This window comes from Rosa rugosa, chromosome 2, assembly GCF_958449725.1.
Source record: "Rosa rugosa chromosome 2, drRosRugo1.1, whole genome shotgun sequence".
Lineage (NCBI taxonomy): Eukaryota > Viridiplantae > Streptophyta > Magnoliopsida > Rosales > Rosaceae > Rosa > Rosa rugosa.
In genome coordinates, this window is record NC_084821.1 from 44,744,825 (window position 1) to 44,761,605 (window position 16,781).

The 16,781-nt window shown below is 39.7% G+C and overlaps 3 protein-coding genes and 1 pseudogene across 4 annotated transcripts; 2 read left to right on the plus strand and 2 right to left on the minus strand.

Moving 5' to 3' along the window:
* Nucleotides 1-983: 983 nt before the first annotated feature.
* On the plus strand, nt 984-4,980 carry LOC133734418 (purple acid phosphatase 18). Of its 2 annotated transcripts, none has more exons than XM_062162072.1 (5): nt 984-1,301; nt 2,143-2,811; nt 3,627-3,810; nt 3,890-3,979; nt 4,461-4,602. In XM_062162072.1, the coding sequence occupies exons 1-4, from the start codon at nt 1,170-1,172 to the stop codon at nt 3,970-3,972; spliced, it is 1,068 nt and encodes a 355-aa protein (XP_062018056.1). In that variant the 5' UTR covers nt 984-1,169; the 3' UTR covers nt 3,973-3,979; nt 4,461-4,602. The 2 variants fall into 2 exon arrangements, with proteins under 2 accessions (XP_062018056.1, XP_062018055.1); XM_062162071.1 differs by having other exon boundaries at nt 989-1,301; nt 3,627-3,815; nt 3,891-3,979; nt 4,461-4,980.
* A 279-nt stretch (nt 4,981-5,259) lies between these two features.
* On the minus strand, nt 5,260-7,334 carry LOC133734562 (CRS2-associated factor 2, mitochondrial). Its single transcript, XM_062162187.1, has 5 exons — nt 6,650-7,334; nt 6,276-6,403; nt 5,954-6,179; nt 5,663-5,790; nt 5,260-5,570 (listed from the first exon to the last, which is right to left on the minus strand). The coding sequence occupies exons 1-5, from the start codon at nt 7,332-7,334 to the stop codon at nt 5,466-5,468; spliced, it is 1,272 nt and encodes a 423-aa protein (XP_062018171.1). The 3' UTR covers nt 5,260-5,465.
* LOC133734561 (uncharacterized) lies at nt 6,952-8,818 on the minus strand. The gene has a single exon (XM_062162186.1). The coding sequence runs from the start codon at nt 8,718-8,720 to the stop codon at nt 7,371-7,373; it is 1,350 nt and encodes a 449-aa protein (XP_062018170.1). The 5' UTR covers nt 8,721-8,818; the 3' UTR covers nt 6,952-7,370.
* A 4,986-nt stretch (nt 8,819-13,804) lies between these two features.
* On the plus strand, nt 13,805-15,933 carry LOC133729011 (beta-amyrin 28-monooxygenase-like; annotated as a pseudogene).
* The last annotated feature ends 848 nt before the right edge of the window (nt 15,934-16,781 follow it).

Genomic DNA, 16,781 nt, shown 5'->3' on the forward strand with positions numbered 1-16,781 from the left:
TTAGTTCGTTAATTGCGTGAATCCCTACGATTCCGCTTTTCAAGAAACGAACCCACGTTATAAGAAAGGTGGGATGTAGAAGAAGGGAGGTTGCAAGTCCCCGAAGAAAAAGAAGGAGAATTTAAACTTCGGAAAACAGGAACTTTAATTTAAAAACTTACTTGTTGAAATTTCGGAGCAGATTCTGTTCTGAACAGCTTGTACTTCGATTGGTGTACAGATCTCAATATAACTCCGATAAGGCTGAAATTCGGAGGTTAGATGGAAGAGATAGAGACGAACAACTTTGATGCAGAAAGTTTTTCGATCTGAGCTTCCGAACTAGATGTTTAGAGGCTTTCAGGAGGACGGATGTGCACAGGAACGGGAAAAAGATGCAGTGGGTGTGCGTTGGCTTGTTTGCGCAGCAGGGATGCTTCGGTGACAGCAAGCTGGAACGCAGGGCTGCAGGGAGGGAACAGCAGGAGCTGCTGTGCAAGGTTGCAAACTCACGGGCGCGCGGGCTGCAGCGAAGGCTCGGCTAGCTCGGGCTAGGGGCTGCTTTGTGAATGAGTTTTGGTTTTCTGTTTTGTGGTTAGAGTCGTGCTGATAACGTGTTTAAGGAAAAAGGAGATTTGAGAGAAATTGTAGAGAGAATTGTCATCATATTATTGAGAATAGGAGCCCTATATATAGGGATTACAAAGTACTAGTTCTAATGTTACAAGGAATACCAATCCGTGTAGGATTGAGAAATCTAGAATCTTCTCTCATATTGCTACTCCTAGTTTGATAAGGCACACTAAATCGATATTCCTTCAACACAATTAACCTCCTCAAAAAAAGTCAAAACAGTTGTTACCGCTGCCCTGCCAAAATAGATGTACCAAACAAACTAAAATCCAATGTCACGGAATCTTTCACATTACTCAAAGTCTTGATATTTGTTTTTTGTCGGTAGCATTGTTGGGATAAAGTTCAAAACTTTAGAAAAAAAGTTTGTCAGATTTAACTTCCAGATACACCCTCCCCAAGGAAGACCATGATTAAGATTTAGAGAAATAGGTTGTGAATCCGACATGGGTAATCTGGTCGTTCCACTATAACATTCCAAAAAGGAACATTAATTAAGAAAGCAAAGGTTCAGCTACTCTCTCTCTCTCATTAATGGTTTAGCTGGGAAAGAAACAATGGAATCCAAGCTCTTTTTGTTGTTAATCACGGTGGGCTTCACAGTCATCGCAGGCGAGTATGTCCGGCCTCAGCCTCGCAAAGACCTCCAATTCCCATGGGACGCAAAACCCTCTTCCCAACCTCAACAGGTGAGTTTACCTCTCACTGTTTCATTGTTCTGCTTCTTTTACTTTCTGGGTGTTTCATTTTTATGGGAAACAAATATATTATAAGGTTTTTAACTTCATTTCTTGTGAACCCACAAAAATTTTGCTCTGTTTTATAGTTGGGTTATGCTGATTTTTCCATAAAGGAGTTTCCTTTTGTCTTATCTTTGGTGGTCTTGATGTTTGGTTTAGTGTATTGAGCAACTAGATTTTTATGCTCTATGCTCAAGTTAAATTCCAGGAAAAAAAAAAAAAAAAAAAAAAAAGTTTCCCAATATCTGTTGGTATTCAATCTATTATTTGTATTGCTGTTGTGGATTCTGTATTGGTGTAAGGTTAATAGCTGGGAGGAAAGTTTTGGCAATGGGGATGAAGGCTTTGTGTTGGTTTTCTCTGTGTAATGCTAGTTATCCTTTGTGCTACTGTAGGCATAACAACTTTAAATTGTGTTTTCAGTCATGGAATGGATAGATTCTTTCTGTGTTAAACCAAAGAACATGTGTGCACTTGAAGCTAATTTGTGCATGAAAGTAGTTGCTACAATTTGAGTTTCAACGAATCCTCTTTTACTGGAAATAATGGGCATGGCAATTCCTGGATATTAATTTGATTAAAATCTGGACTTCCTGGATGTTATGAATGATGTATTTCTTATGTCAATGCAGTAATTTCTGGTAATGACTTAATAATCTGTTTTGATTTTCACGTGGGGCAAGTAAATTTAGGCACTTGGTCTTTGGCTTGATAGTTCTCTTTCTTGCTTCCTTTCATTGTCCAGGTTTTCATTTGGTATAATACATTACTGCACAAATGGCTATTGCAGGTGCACATCTCTTTGGCAGGAGACAAGCACATGAGAGTGACGTGGGTCACTGGTGATAGATCTGCTCCTTCAATTGTTGAATATGGAACATCATCGGGGAAATACAGCTCCGTAGCTCAAGGAGAAAGCACTTCGTATAGTTATATGATCTATAAGTCTGGACTGATACACCACACTGTCATTGGTCCTCTTGAACATGATACAGTTTACTTCTACAAATGTGGAGGACAAGGTCCTGAGTTTCAGCTAAAGACCCCTGCAGCTCAGTTTCCAATTACTTTTGCTGTGGCAGGAGATCTTGGTCAAACTGGATGGACAAAGTCAACCCTTGACCACATCGAGCGCTGCAAGTATGATGTGCATATCCTTCCTGGAGACCTTTCATATGCTGATTATTTGCAGCCTCGGTGGGATACCTTTGGTGAGCTGGTTCAGCCACTCGCAAGTGCAAGGCCATGGATGGTAACCCAGGGAAACCATGAGAAGGAGAGCATACCATTCTTGAAGGATGGGTTTGAATCCTATAATTCTAGGTGGAAAATGCCGTATAAAGAGAGTGGATCGAGCTCGAATCTTTATTACTCCTTTGAAGTTGCAGGCGCTCATATTATCATGCTTGGCTCGTATACTGATTATGATGAATATTCAGATCAATACAAGTGGTTGAAGGTTAGTTGCTTCTTCTTTCTTGTCAGAAGGAATCCTATTTATCTGCTACATTAATTTATAAAGACATTAATAAACAAACTTCGATTCATATTCTTGCTTAGCATTCATCAATGATATCTTCTATATTATAGATGTTTAGGTTATGCCACATACTCATATAAATCCTGACCGCGCTGCTCTGCTTTTTTAGTGTAGTAGCATTGCCTAGATCTGTTGATTGTGCTGGATAACATGTGCATATGGTGTACCCTTTCACATATAACCTATGTTGATCTTACCTTTCTGAAAACTCAAAAGAAGTTCTAGACTTGGTAGTATGTATCCACATATACTAAAGCAAGTAAACTCATTCCAATAAAGATAAGAAGTAAGGTAGTGAAAAGCTTTGCAGCCTGAACTGCGGAAATAATCAAACACATATAAAAAAGGAAATATATGAACATTAATCCATTTTGGGAGTTGGTCCAAGTGTAGCCCTTTAGCACAGCAGCTTCAACCTTATTTCCTTGGTTATAAGTAAGAAGTTCTCGATGTTAATCAGAGAGCAAGCCTTGAGAAATGAGAGTGCACATTTGAATATAACAGTGAGGAATGAGCTTCAACAGTAATATCTGAAGGGCATACTACTTCATCTTTCATAGTTTCATTCCTTAATGTTACTATCTATCTATGCTGTTTTCTTTTCATTTTTTACTCACGCATCTTTGAGTTATTTTCTTCTTCATTTACCTCTCTTGACATCAATCCTTTTCAATCGAGGGGTTGTTTAGGTACACATGTAACCGAAATTTTTTGTCATTCTTCTTAAACTGCAGGCTGATCTGTCAAAGGTAGACCGACAAAAGACACCTTGGTTGCTTGTGGTATTTCATGTTCCCTGGTATAATAGTAACAAGGCTCATCAAGGTGAAGGGGACAGCATGATGGCAGCAATGGAGCCATTGCTTTATGCTGCTAGTGCAGATATAGTGTTTGCTGGTCATGTTCACGCTTATGAACGCTCGGTATAGCTATGCTCAAATCTCTAAACTATAAATTCATGGAAGTTAGTTTTTAATCCATAATGGTTTCTTTGACAGAACCGTGTTAACAGTGGAAAATCAAATACATGCGGTGCAGTCCACATTACCATTGGTGATGGAGGAAATAGAGAAGGCTTAGCTCAAAGGTATCACTGTGCTCAAAAGATTATCCAATTTTCAATGTGGGAAGATAAAACGTTTAGTAAGAATCGATTTGATTGTGAGAGTTATAGACATCTGGTTTTCAATCGTCCTTATCGTAGTGATTAAACGTTTAGTAAGAATCGATTTAATTGTGAGAGTTATAGACATCTGGTTTTCAATCGTCCTTATCGTAGTGATTACTTTTCTATCTGCAAGAAGTACCATCTGCATTGAATAGTAACTGCATGAATTTTACAAGGGTATAATAATTTTGATTGCTTGACACTAGATGGATTCCATTCAAATGGGTGGGTGCTTGTAACTGTTGTAAGAACTTGGAATACTTCCACTCTTAATCCAAAATGAGGGTTTCCATTAGCCTTTTATTTTATTTTTTTCAATAATTACAATATCTCAGCTAAAAACTTGTGTAAGGCTGTTTTATTTCTTGACCATTTGTAATTACTTCTCATGAATTCACAGGTTTGAGCACCCCTCACCTGAGTGGTCAGTTTTCCGGGAAGCAAGTTTTGGTCACGGTGAGCTAGAGATAGTCAATTCAACCCATGCCTTTTGGACCTGGCATAGGAATGATGATGATGAGCCTGTAAGGTCTGATCAGGTATGGATGACCTCCTTGGTCAGTTCGGGATGTGTTGCTGAAAAGAGACATGAGCTGAGGAAGATACTCATGTCACCATAGTACATCTGTTGCCTAGCTTCACCTGACTCACATGAAGGGGAACTTCTTGATCAACATCATGATATCTTAATCGAATCATTCCTAGCAGCTTGAGATAGTAGAACGCGCTGATCCTTGAGGTGCTATATGATCTCTGTCAACTAGTTGGTGTGTGAGGAACAGCGGTGTTTTTAGCAATTTGGATGTGCAAGCATTTCTACATATTTATGAACTTTATCTCTGGAACATACATATACTAATATTCCGCCTTTATATGTTACATATAAATATATATACACGAATAATAATATTCTTTTATCATCTTGGTAGCTGTTGGCTATTTGCTATGGCATGCTTGTTTCATAAGATTCCAGTTCCTCGTGTATATGTTATTTAGTATTTGGATTGATTGCTATCTCAAAAAAATTAGGTTGCCGTTGGTATTTTAATTTGGAATACTTTTTTTTAAATTTTTTGGGAAGCTAACTTTCACAGCTTCACTGGTTGGAGCTATGTGTGCTCATGAGTCGCTCCTCTCTTAAATTGAAGGAGATAAACTGAAAGTTCTATAGTGCTCTTGGGTACTGAAATTCTGTTACGGGTGACACTGTACATGAATGGTACTTTTTTTCCTTAGCTACTTGGCCACAAATTTTAGGTGCAAGTATAGGGAACAAATGTACATCCCATGCAATCTGCCAAATATAGTATTTTGACACAAAAAACTGCGGAATATAGGACCCAAGAGATTTTCTTAAAATTGAGTACGAACTCGACCACCTTAAGCATACGTGGACTTTCCATTTCTATGATCTATCAATGCACTTGGAGTCTTGTTCTTGATCTTGTTTCCCCCTCCACAGTATAATCTGCTCATCTTTGAACAAAATGGGGATGCAAGGTGCAAGGTCCTGAATACATGGAATACACAGATCAGAAAACATAAAAATGGAGGAGAACCCCAAAAAGAAAATTCGAAGTTAATTTCAATTACAAGCCATACCCTCAATTTTGCACCTATTCTTTTGCAATCACTGGTACCAACATGGGTGCAGTCTAGTCTCACTACCTCTTCAGTCTTGAAGGCCTCCTTTACTCTGTCCACAACATTCACATACACACCATTTCTAGCTGCAGAAATTAAGATGAATAGAAAAGAGGATTCACAGAAAAGAACCATAAATAGTTGACATATCTTCTGCAAAAAAAAAAAAAAAAAGCAGTACACAGTCTGAAACTTCTAAAATTCAAATTCATTACCAAAGATTCTTTCTCTCTCAGATAAAACACTTACTAAGTTTCATGAGAGGGAGGGAATTTAGTCCTCTGTTTCGTAATTCCTTCATCTCTTCAAATGTCAAGCCATCAGCAACATTCTTCACAAGCTTTGGATAAATCGGAGGATAGGGCTTCCAGAGCATTACAGGAATTACTGGCTGATTTTTCGGATTATAATTTCGACCACGGTATAAAATAAGGACATTAATATGCCGGTAGATAATTGCCCCTCCAGACTTGTCCTGCATAGACACTACTACTCTTATCACCCAATAATCTCTAACCAACAAAACTCAAAACTCATTCAAGATACACTACGCCACAGTTAAGTTCGAAACCTCAAGGTGGAAGCAAACATTGTCCATATCAAGAGTTGGCACCCCCAAACACTTGATCCTCACAGCTTCAGCCCGCTTCCAATGGTTGTGGATGTCATCTAACATGTTATGAGTAACTCCTCCCTTTCCTAGTACAAAATTAAACTATTTAGTCCCTTCTCACTCAATGAATTCAAAACCAAGCTAATACAAAAGTATCCATAAATTGTCGAAAATGCAATACATGATTAATCTCAGAATCGAGACTTAAAGAACGGGTCTTTAGGCATTACACTTATCTCTAGCTTAAAATGCCAACATAAACAAACCCAAATGACACAATGCCAATACAGGGTCAATCTCAGAAAGATAAAGAACGGATTTTTAAGCATTACCCAAATTGATTTGGCGAGAGCAATCACTATGCCGATACCGTTCCACTAGCTCAGCCACTTCCTCCTCCGAAAGCGGGTCTCCGAGAACCCGTTTTCTCTCCTGGGCCAGCCGGTTCAAGTCCACTTCCTGTTTGGCCGGGGCGACCGTCCCGGTCCATTTCCTATCAAGCCGTCCCGGGCCGAAAGGAGAGAACTTGGGCGACTCCCGGAAAGAAATAGGTTCCGCCGACGGGGTCTCCGAGTAGGAGTAGCTGAAGTCGAAGGGAAGGTCCGATTTGAGAGGCTGGGTGGTCGGGTCTTTGTTCGGGTCAGCATTCTGGGTCTTTTTGTTTTTGGGGTTTTGGGGTTTGGAAGCTGGAGAAAACGGAGGGTCGTAATCGTAGGGATTGCTAGAGAGAGATTGGCTGAGGAGGCGAGAGAGGAAGAGGAATGGTTTGTTAGGGTTTAGGGTTTGGGTTTTATGAGGTGAAGAGAGAAGCTTGAGCATTTGGAACAGAGTGTTTAGTTTGGTTTGCTCAACATATGGACTTGGATTTTGAAAGTGAAAGCTGAGATGAACTGGAGGAGGGGTAAAATCGTAATTGGCGCCAGAGCTACATTCTGAACACAACACAGGTTTTGGTTTAGTGTCTTCAGTTTTGATCAATTCATCAAAACAATGTGAAAATGTGATGGTTGTATTCATTGATAATGGCTTGCACAAACAGGTTCTGTAGAAGAATTAACCGGGCGGTGATACATTGCTCAGTCTCTCTTCTTTACATCGTCTCTGGTCTCCAACCATGGACTCGAAAACATCCAAGAGATTGTCCAGGCCTTCGGGACTGTCCCCTACCGCCTTTAGTGCGTACACAATGCTCTCAATGGTGGACAGAAATCCCGGCTTGGGCTGGACTCTCACTTCATTGTACAAGCTCAGCTTGTCCAAATCCAACCTCAAGTGTGGCAATAGCTTCAACCAGGGGTTTTCCACATACATTCTCTTTGCCTTTGACCATGTTCCATCCAAGACAATCAGATTCTTGACCTTGATATCCAGGGCTTCAAGGTCACTAGCACTAACTGCTTCTTTGGATGGAAACAAGAGAACAGACCCCGGAGGAACTTGTACTTCAAACTCTACAGCTTCATCTAACTCTACATTTCCTTTAGGTGGCTGCTTTTGCAACTTTTGTACAACGAATCCCTTTGCCAGAGCCTCGCGCGCTTCTGTAGTGTCTGAAATCGTATCAAAATGTGAATTCTTGTGATGGGTTTGTGGCATCCAAGTATGAGTAAGAGAGCTAATGACACCATTCTTGCCAATTGTAGCCGTTATAACTGGTCCAGCATTACTAACTCTGACACTGTCAACTGAATCAAAATCCGTATCAGAAAGCTTGTGTTCATCGGATAGTGAATCCAATGTCGTAGCAGTTGAAGCCACATCCACATTGGATTGTCCATCTAAATGCTTATGACAAGTCTCCAAAGCAAACACACTCTTTCCATCAGTGAATTCTCCACTAGTGAATTCATCTTCTTGCTCTACAAGTAATGCATCACCAGTCGATGTGCTACAATTTTCTGCAGAATCTACACTTCCTAATTGATTTTGAGCACTACTCATATCCCCTATATCATCCCCAAAACTACATTGCTTATTACAATCAACCACACTACTACACCTTCTCTGTTTTGATGAATTTTCAAAACCCCCAATTTCCGACTCACAAAACCCAGAATCCACCTTCTGGGTCTCTCCAGTTTCCACAGCTCCATCAAAAGATGCACCCTTTGAACCATTCCGGTCCAAACCCGTTTCCAAATCCGGGTCGAGCAACCGGATAACGAACCGGGCATCAAAATGTACATCAAAAACAGTAACCACTTTCAGATTCTTAAGCCCTAATCTGGCAATCCTAGCTGAATTAAGAGGGTGGTTCTTCTCAAAGCTGTGTTGGAGAATGGTCACACTTACAGAGTTGTGGAGCCCCGGGTTGTGGATCCGATGGCAGAGGCAGAGCCGGATGGGTTTGGAGCAGGAAGGGCAAATGGGTCTCTTGGAAATGGCCTGAGTAGGAGTCACCATTTTTAGGGTTTGGGGAAGAAAGTAGGGTTTATGGAGAATTGGGCAGAAACGCTTGTTTCGGGTCTGTGAGTGGATCGGACTCACGAACCGAACCAACATTGTATAGGGTACTCTGTTTCCTATAACGCATTCAAACCATGGTTATAGTTGTGCTATACGACGAGTCGTCTAATAGTTTGAGGCACAAAGCAATAAACCCAAAACCCAAAACCCAAAGCCATCAACAAAGTTATGGACTATGGGTATGTCTTGTTTCATCTTACCATATTGCCCCTATTATCTCTTTTCTGTCTCCTGTTCTGCCCTTCTGCTGCAATTAAAGTATCAAACCCAAATGCCCAAATCCCAGGAAGAGGTTTTGATTCTCTTTTATTTCTTGGTTGAGTAACTGGGTGGGTTGGTTGGGTGTAGTGATATTGTTTGATGGGCTAGTCTTATTACTTCTGCAACTGAGTTTTTTTTTTCTGTTGATGGGTACATTGTTAAGAATCAGGAACTGGGTTGTTGGAGTAACATTTTGGGTTTGTGTTTTTTATCATTTTGTTTGATGGGCAATTTTTTTTTTTTTTTTTAATTTCTGGAACTGTGATTTTTTATTTTATTTATGTTGATGGGCAAATTCTTAATAATTAGTATGTATTTCTTAATTTTAGTAGCTCTGTGCTCTGCATGATTGGGAAGGGTTGCTTATTTACTGTTACAAATAGTTTCAGGGTGTGTTGAATTACTCTCTATTGATTGTATGATTCTATGACAGAAATTAGTGTTTGTAGATATGTTAGTTTGAGAGGTTACATTTGACAAAGTGGCAGATCAATAAAATGTGAATGAATAGTGCATTGCGAACTAGCTAGCGACTGCCTTGTGTTTTTGCAGTGCACCCTTAAGTAAGGATTACTTATTGGATAGAACTAATGAGTTATGTATTAGTCATGGTAAAATTTGATTTCACCTTGCTAGAAGGGTCTGGAACAATCGCTTTTGTGAGTAGTTGGCTCTACGAGATTGAGAAACAATTTAGGGAATTTACAAGTCATATTCTCTCCTATTCTTGTATGTCTGCTTTCATTTTCCGATCACTGTAATCTTGATACACACATACCCCTTAATGATTACTATAGTAATGCATCTAAGTTATTAATGTTTTTAGTATTATTATTATGGGTCAGGATCCTGGGACACACAATTTTACACAATTTTTTACACTGTTTCTGTTTGGACCCAAAATGAACATTTTGGCCTGACAAGGCACGTCTTGGAGAAATTGAGCCAATATCAGTGGCTCAAGCTATATATTGTCGACAAACTCGAAATATATATTTAGAGGATAAATAAAGCCTACTATGGAAGTATGACAAGTCAACTTTAGCATATTTTCCTACTTCGGCTAGGAAAAAACCGTGCTAGACAAGGAAGGAGGGGTGGCAGACTAACCAAATGAAATCGAAATGTGCTGAAACTTTCCAGATCCATTCTAGACAGCCCAAGGATCATTTCTTATGAAGAGTGCAAGAACTTTTGTTGAGTGGAAGGCCTTCAAACAATCAGCCCAATTTTCTACAGAAGCAAAACTGGAAAACTGGACCTATAAGAGGTCCAGCAGCATTTTCGGCCCAACCACATGGAATAAAAATCTGAAATTTTACCAGGGTGATCTACACTCATAGTGGAACATTTCATATGAAGAAGTCGAAGGAATATAATGAAGTCTTGTTGGAGAAATAATTGAAGGAATAAAGGGGCAGAAACTGACCTAAAACCAGCTCAATATTCACATGTTCATGTTTCCTACCCACATGAAGAAAGCTAGATGCTTTTCTTCTTTTCCTTGGATATATTTTTCAAGACAATCTCTTTAATAGATCATCATCACTTCCATGTTGTTGCACCTTCATGCCTTGCTTTCATTTCATCATTTCTCTATCTTTTCCATATTTTACAAATCACTTTCATATTCCACTTTCATTATTTTTCTTCCACTCATCATTTCACTCTTCTTTTTCTTCCCTATATAAACACCTTCTCCTCTCATTCTAAGAGACACATTCACATTCAACAACAACATCTCTAAGATGATCTAAGTTCTCTCTAGAGCAAACCTCTCTAAGAGCAACTCCTCTCCTTCTCTTTCTCTTAGCGGTGATCTCACTCCTAGTCCTAGTCTTCTCAGAAGCCGACTTTCAGTGCCACCAAACCCTCTGTCAACGTGCTTCGGTCCTAGTCTCCTCGGGAGCCGACGGTAGTGCCGCGACCACAACGATTACAGAACCAGCCAAGCAAGGGTAACGCCCTAGCAACCCAGCCAAGCTAAAGTCACGCTTTAGCAAGATCTCAATACTTCCCGGTGATTTCGCTCTACTCAATCTGCAATATTGAGTATCGACTTGTGAACAAGAAGAAACTTCAGCAAAGTCCTCACCACGAGGCACAAAGAATCCCACGACGAGGTTGGTGCTCTCCTCGTCTACAATCGCTTGAAAAGAAGTCAGGTCAAGGGACATCCCCGACGACCGCACCCGAACGGTGCTGGCACGCCCGCGCAGAAAAGAGACTGTTGACCAGCTGCAGCAAAATTGGAGCCAAACAGTTTCTAAGCCCTTAAGATTAAAACCATTCAATGGCTCGGATTAATTTTGTGAATAATGTTAACATACCAGAAGATGATTGGACAAATGACGTGGCATCAATTTGTTTGGACCCAAAATGAACATTTTGGCCTGACAAGGCACGTCTTGGAGAAATTGAGCCAATATCAGTGGCTCAAGCTATATATTATCGACAAGCTCGAAATATATATTTAGAGGCTAAATAAAGCCTACTATGGAAGTATGACAAGTCAACTTTAGCATATTTTCCTACTTCGGCTAGGAAAAAACCGTGCTAGACAAGGAAGGAGGGGTGGCAGACTAACCAAATGAAATCGAAATGTGCTGAAACTTTCCAGATCCATTCTAGACAGCCCAAGGATCATTTCTTATGAAGAGTGCAAGAACTTTTGTTGAGTGGAAGGCCTTCAAACAATCAGCCCAATTTTCTACAGAAGCAAAACTGGAAAACTGGACCTATAAGAGGTCCAGCAGCATTTTCGGCCCAACCACATGGAATAAAAATCTGAAATTTTACCAGGGTGATCTACACTCATAGTGGAACATTTCATATGAAGAAGTCGAAGGAATATAATGAAGTCTTGTTGGAGAAATAATTGAAGGAATAAAGGGGCAGAAACTGACCTAAAACCAGCTCAATATTCACATGTTCATGTTTCCTACCCACATGAAGAAAGCTAGATGCTTTTCTTCTTTTCCTTGGATATATTTTTCAAGACAATCTCTTTAATAGATCATCATCACTTCCATGTTGTTGCACCTTCATGCCTTGCTTTCATTTCATCATTTCTCTATCTTTTCCATATTTTACAAATCACTTTCATATTCCACTTTCATTATTTTTCTTCCACTCATCATTTCACTCTTCTTTTTCTTCCCTATATAAACACCTTCTCTTCTCATTCTAAAACACACATTCACAACACAACAACAACATCTCTAAGATGATCTAAGTTCTCTCTAGAGCAAACCTCTCTAAGAGCAACTCCTCTCCCTCTCCTTCTCTTTCTCTTAGCGGTGATCTCACTCCTAGTCCTAGTCTTCTCAGAAGCCGACCTTCAGTGCCACCAAACCCTCTGTCAACATACTTCAGTCCTAGTCTCCTAGAGAGCCGATTGTAGTACCACGACCAAACACCAACACACAGATACACATTCACATTCAACAACAACATCTCTAAGATGATCTAAGTTCTCTCTAGAGCAAACCTCTCTAAAAGCAACTCCTCTCCCTCTCTTTCTCTTTCTCTTAGCGGTGATCTCACTCCTAGTCCTAGTCTTCTCAGAAGCCGACTTTCAGTGCCACCAGACCCTCTGTCAACGTGCTTCGGTCCTAGTCTCCTCGGGAGCCGACGGTAGTGCAGCGACCACAACGGTTACAGAACCAGCCAAGCAAGGGTAACGCCCTAGCAACCCAGCCAAGCTAAAGTCACGCTTTAGCAAGTTCTCCTCACTTCCCGGTGGTTCTCGCTCTGCTCGATCTACAACATCAAGTATCGATTTGGTGATTTTCAAGAAGCTCAGCAAAAGTCCTCACCACGAGGCACAAAGAATCCCACGACGAGGTTGGTGCTCTCCTCGTCCACAATTGCTTGAAAGAAGTCAGGTCAAGGGACATCCCCGACGACCGCACCCAAACGGTGCTGGCACGCCCGCGCAGAAAAGAGACTGTTGACCAGCTGCAACAAAATTGGAGCCAAACACAATTAATTAAAGAAATTAGATTAAACTTTTCTTTTTATAAGGAGCCATAAAATGAAAAAAAAAATGCAATTAGATGAACAGAAGAACACGATTAGATAAAAAAGTAAACGAATAATGAAGAAACCTAGCTAGCATAGCTTCATCGTCTTCTCCAAGGTCCAAGTATTGAAATCTATACAACTTAATTCCCTAAGATATTACAATATTCTATTGTAGGATCTGTCTTCCTTTTGGTGGGAATTTTGACACTTTATTTCATGATTATGATCATGATGGAGCAGGAGGATCAACTGGAGAGCATTTGCATAGTCTTTTGGTTAATTAATTTCTCAATTAGTTTGGGATCTTCGAATTCCCTTCCAAAAGATTTGAACCCAACTCTAGGTTGATGATGGATGTTAAGTTCCCAATGGAACATGAAATTTCACCGTGAAAGGCATTGGTAGAAAGCATTAAGGATCCTGACCCTATTATTATTATCTATTATTATGTTACTATATTTTATTTATTTATTTACAAACAGCTAAGAACATCAGCAAGTACTAGCCAATCTGCTTGTGCAGGTTTTGACAGATTGATTATTTTAAGCTGAGATACTTAAGTTGGGGGTTTGTGTTTCATAAAAGAGTTCACATCTGAGTATGGTATGCCAACCGAAAAGCCAACAGCAACGTATTGATCTTCCTAGCTTTGAGACTTCCTTTCCTAGAATACCTTATTTATACCGAACTTTCACTCTCATCAATCAACATCTGAAAATTCAGCCTCACAAATGATGAACACCCTTTTCGCAGTACTCCTATTCCTCATTCCCGTATGCCTTCTCCTAACGAGAAGAAAAAAACCATCAGAAAGGCTCCCTCCAGGCTCGTTAGGACAACCCTTAATAGGCCAGAGCCTCGGATTTCTCTAAGCCATGCGTGCCAACACTGCAGAAAAATGGCTTGAACAAAGGATAGAAAAGTACGTACGGGCCAGTTTCTAAGCTAAGTCTATTTGGCAAGCCAACAGTCTTCATCCACGGACAAGCTGCAAACAAGTTTATATTCACCAGTGATGGGAGCACAATTTCCAGCCAACAAACTAAGTCTATTTGTAGGATTTTGGGGGAATGGAGTATACCTGAGCTGAATGCTGAGGATCACAAACGTGTCAGAAGTGCGCTTATGCTATTCTTGAAGCCTGAGTCACTGAAGCAATATGTGTGGAAAATGGATGAAGAAATCAGACAGCACCTTGAGATGCATTGGCATGCCAAACAACAAGTAACAGTGAGTTACCTCTTTATCACTTCCACTGATCATATTACATAGATTGTCGCAGCACTAGAAATAATAAAATTTGTGGAAAATTAATCAGCGAGCTACAGAAAATCCCTAAATTCTCCAACTTTGTTTTTTCTCAGTAATCTCAGAACATAATTGCTGAACTCAAGAAAACAAACTGAAATGAATGTCAATTAACATCATTTTCCTATTGTTGGCAGGTCATGCATGCCCCTGATGAAGAACCTCACATTTAACATAATATCCTCTCTACTTTTTGGGCTTGAACGAGGAACTCGCAGAGATGAATTCGTGGAGTGTTTCCTAAAAATGATGCAAGGATTGTGGTCAGTGCCGGTTAACTTGCCCTTCACGTGTTACAACAGCGGCCTCAAGGCAAGCAAGAGGGTTCAAAACATGCTCAAACAACTTCTACGCGAAAAGAGGGTACAGCTTGAGCAAAAAAGGGTTTCTCCACAACAAGACCTCATCACTTGCTTCCTTAGCATCCGAAATGATGAAGGTAAAGAAGAATTAACGGAATTGGAGATGGTGCACAATGTCATGGTAGTCATGGTTGCAGGACATGACACTTCATCTGTTCTGATTACGTTCCTTTTGCCGCTTCTCGCTAATGAACCAGCTGTTCATGCTGCCCTTCTTCAAGGTACGCCTAAACAAGTAGATGGTTTGTTCACATTTCTTTCTTAAAAAGGATTTATTCGACGATTGATGCCTGTTGACTTTTTGGTTTACAGAGCAGGAAGAAATTGCTAGAAGCAAATCGGCAGGAGAGTTTCTAACATGGGAAGACCTTGCCAAAATGAAATACACATGGACAGTAGCACTGGAAACTCTGAGGATGACTCCTCATGTCTTTGGTGGCTCTAGGACTGCTGTCAAAGATGTGGATTCCACATTCCTAAAGGGTGGCAAGTAAGTTCAAATTTACATAAAGAATAATATTGCATTCTCATGATTTTCCATTGTTGTTCTCCTCCAAAGGAATCCTGTATGTGGTATATAGCTTATGTTGACAGCAATGTTGTTTTTCGGTTACGTAATCAAGTGTAGTCCGAAAGCAACATAGTTTTGGACAAGAGCACTGTTCAAGTGCAGAAAAGATCAGCAAAACATCTAGATGTTAATCGTAAAATAGAGAACTGATCAAGTCATAACTTCCAATGGTAGATATTCTGGGCTGCTCCTATGACCCACATGGATGATAACATATTCCCGGAGCCATCGAAGTTTGATCCAAGTAGGTTCGACAAGCAAGCAACAGTTCCACCCTACTGCTTTGTACCATTTGGAGGGGGACCTAGAATATGTCCAGGATATGAGTTTGCCAGGATCGAAACCCTAATTGCAATACACCATATGGTAACTCAATTCACTTGGAAGCTATGTGCAGACAATCACTTCAGTAGGGATCTAATGCCTGTACCTACTCAAGGACTGCCCATTGAAATCACGCCTAGAATTCTACTGTGAACACAAATGCTTTACCAAATCAAAATAATTGTCGTGGTTGTTCAGGAAATGTTCCAACAGTATTGTAACTTATTGATTAGTTCATTACAATTACAGAACTTTTCAAAAATTTCAATGTACCCTGTGGACACATTTCTCAATGTAATATTTTATAAGCTATCTAGGAAGCCTTTGCCCTTGACAAAGTCAAAAAAAAAAAAAAAAAAATATTTTATAAGTTGTGAATTTATAAACATGCATACACACATTTGAAGAGAAGTTCCCTCAAATTTGAAATTTGCAAATTCTCTAATTTCATTATCAAGTACTTCAATAATTGGAACCGTTTATTTGATTAACATCATTTTCATTTTACTCCATTATTAAATTTACTTGTATATGAAACTTAAACAAGGTTATCGATCAGACCCGAATCCTAACTCGTTTCAGATTCTATCCTTTATGTCTGCTTTCATTTTTTGCTCACTGTGATCTTGATGCTCAATCTATCTATAGAAACATTGTTTTAAACTTATTTATATTCCTATTAACAGTTTGTACAGCCACACTAGAATAGCTCATGGGACAATGCCACATGCAAACTTCTGACGGTGTTGTTGCTGCTGGAATCAAGCAAGTCAGATTCAATCGACCTTTTGATGTATCTCTGCTCCTTGATTTGCTGGCTACGTATATATCCTTTAGTGATTACCATATATAGTAATGCATCTGAATTATGAATGTCATTCCTCAGCTCTTGGTCTGCTGGATATTTGTTAATCATTCAGTGATTGCCGTATAGTACTGCATCAAAATTATGAGTGTCATTCTTCAGCAGTTGGCTATTAAACATCAAATGTAGTTTATGTACCTAGTGCATTTGGTTCTATATTTTGTTGCTGCATTAGAGCATCTCCAACAGTAAAAGCTATTTTTTTAGCTAAATCATCTAAAAGTTAAATTTAGGTAGTAAATTTCTAGCTTTTCCTCCAGCAGTGTTAGCTAAACTAAAAA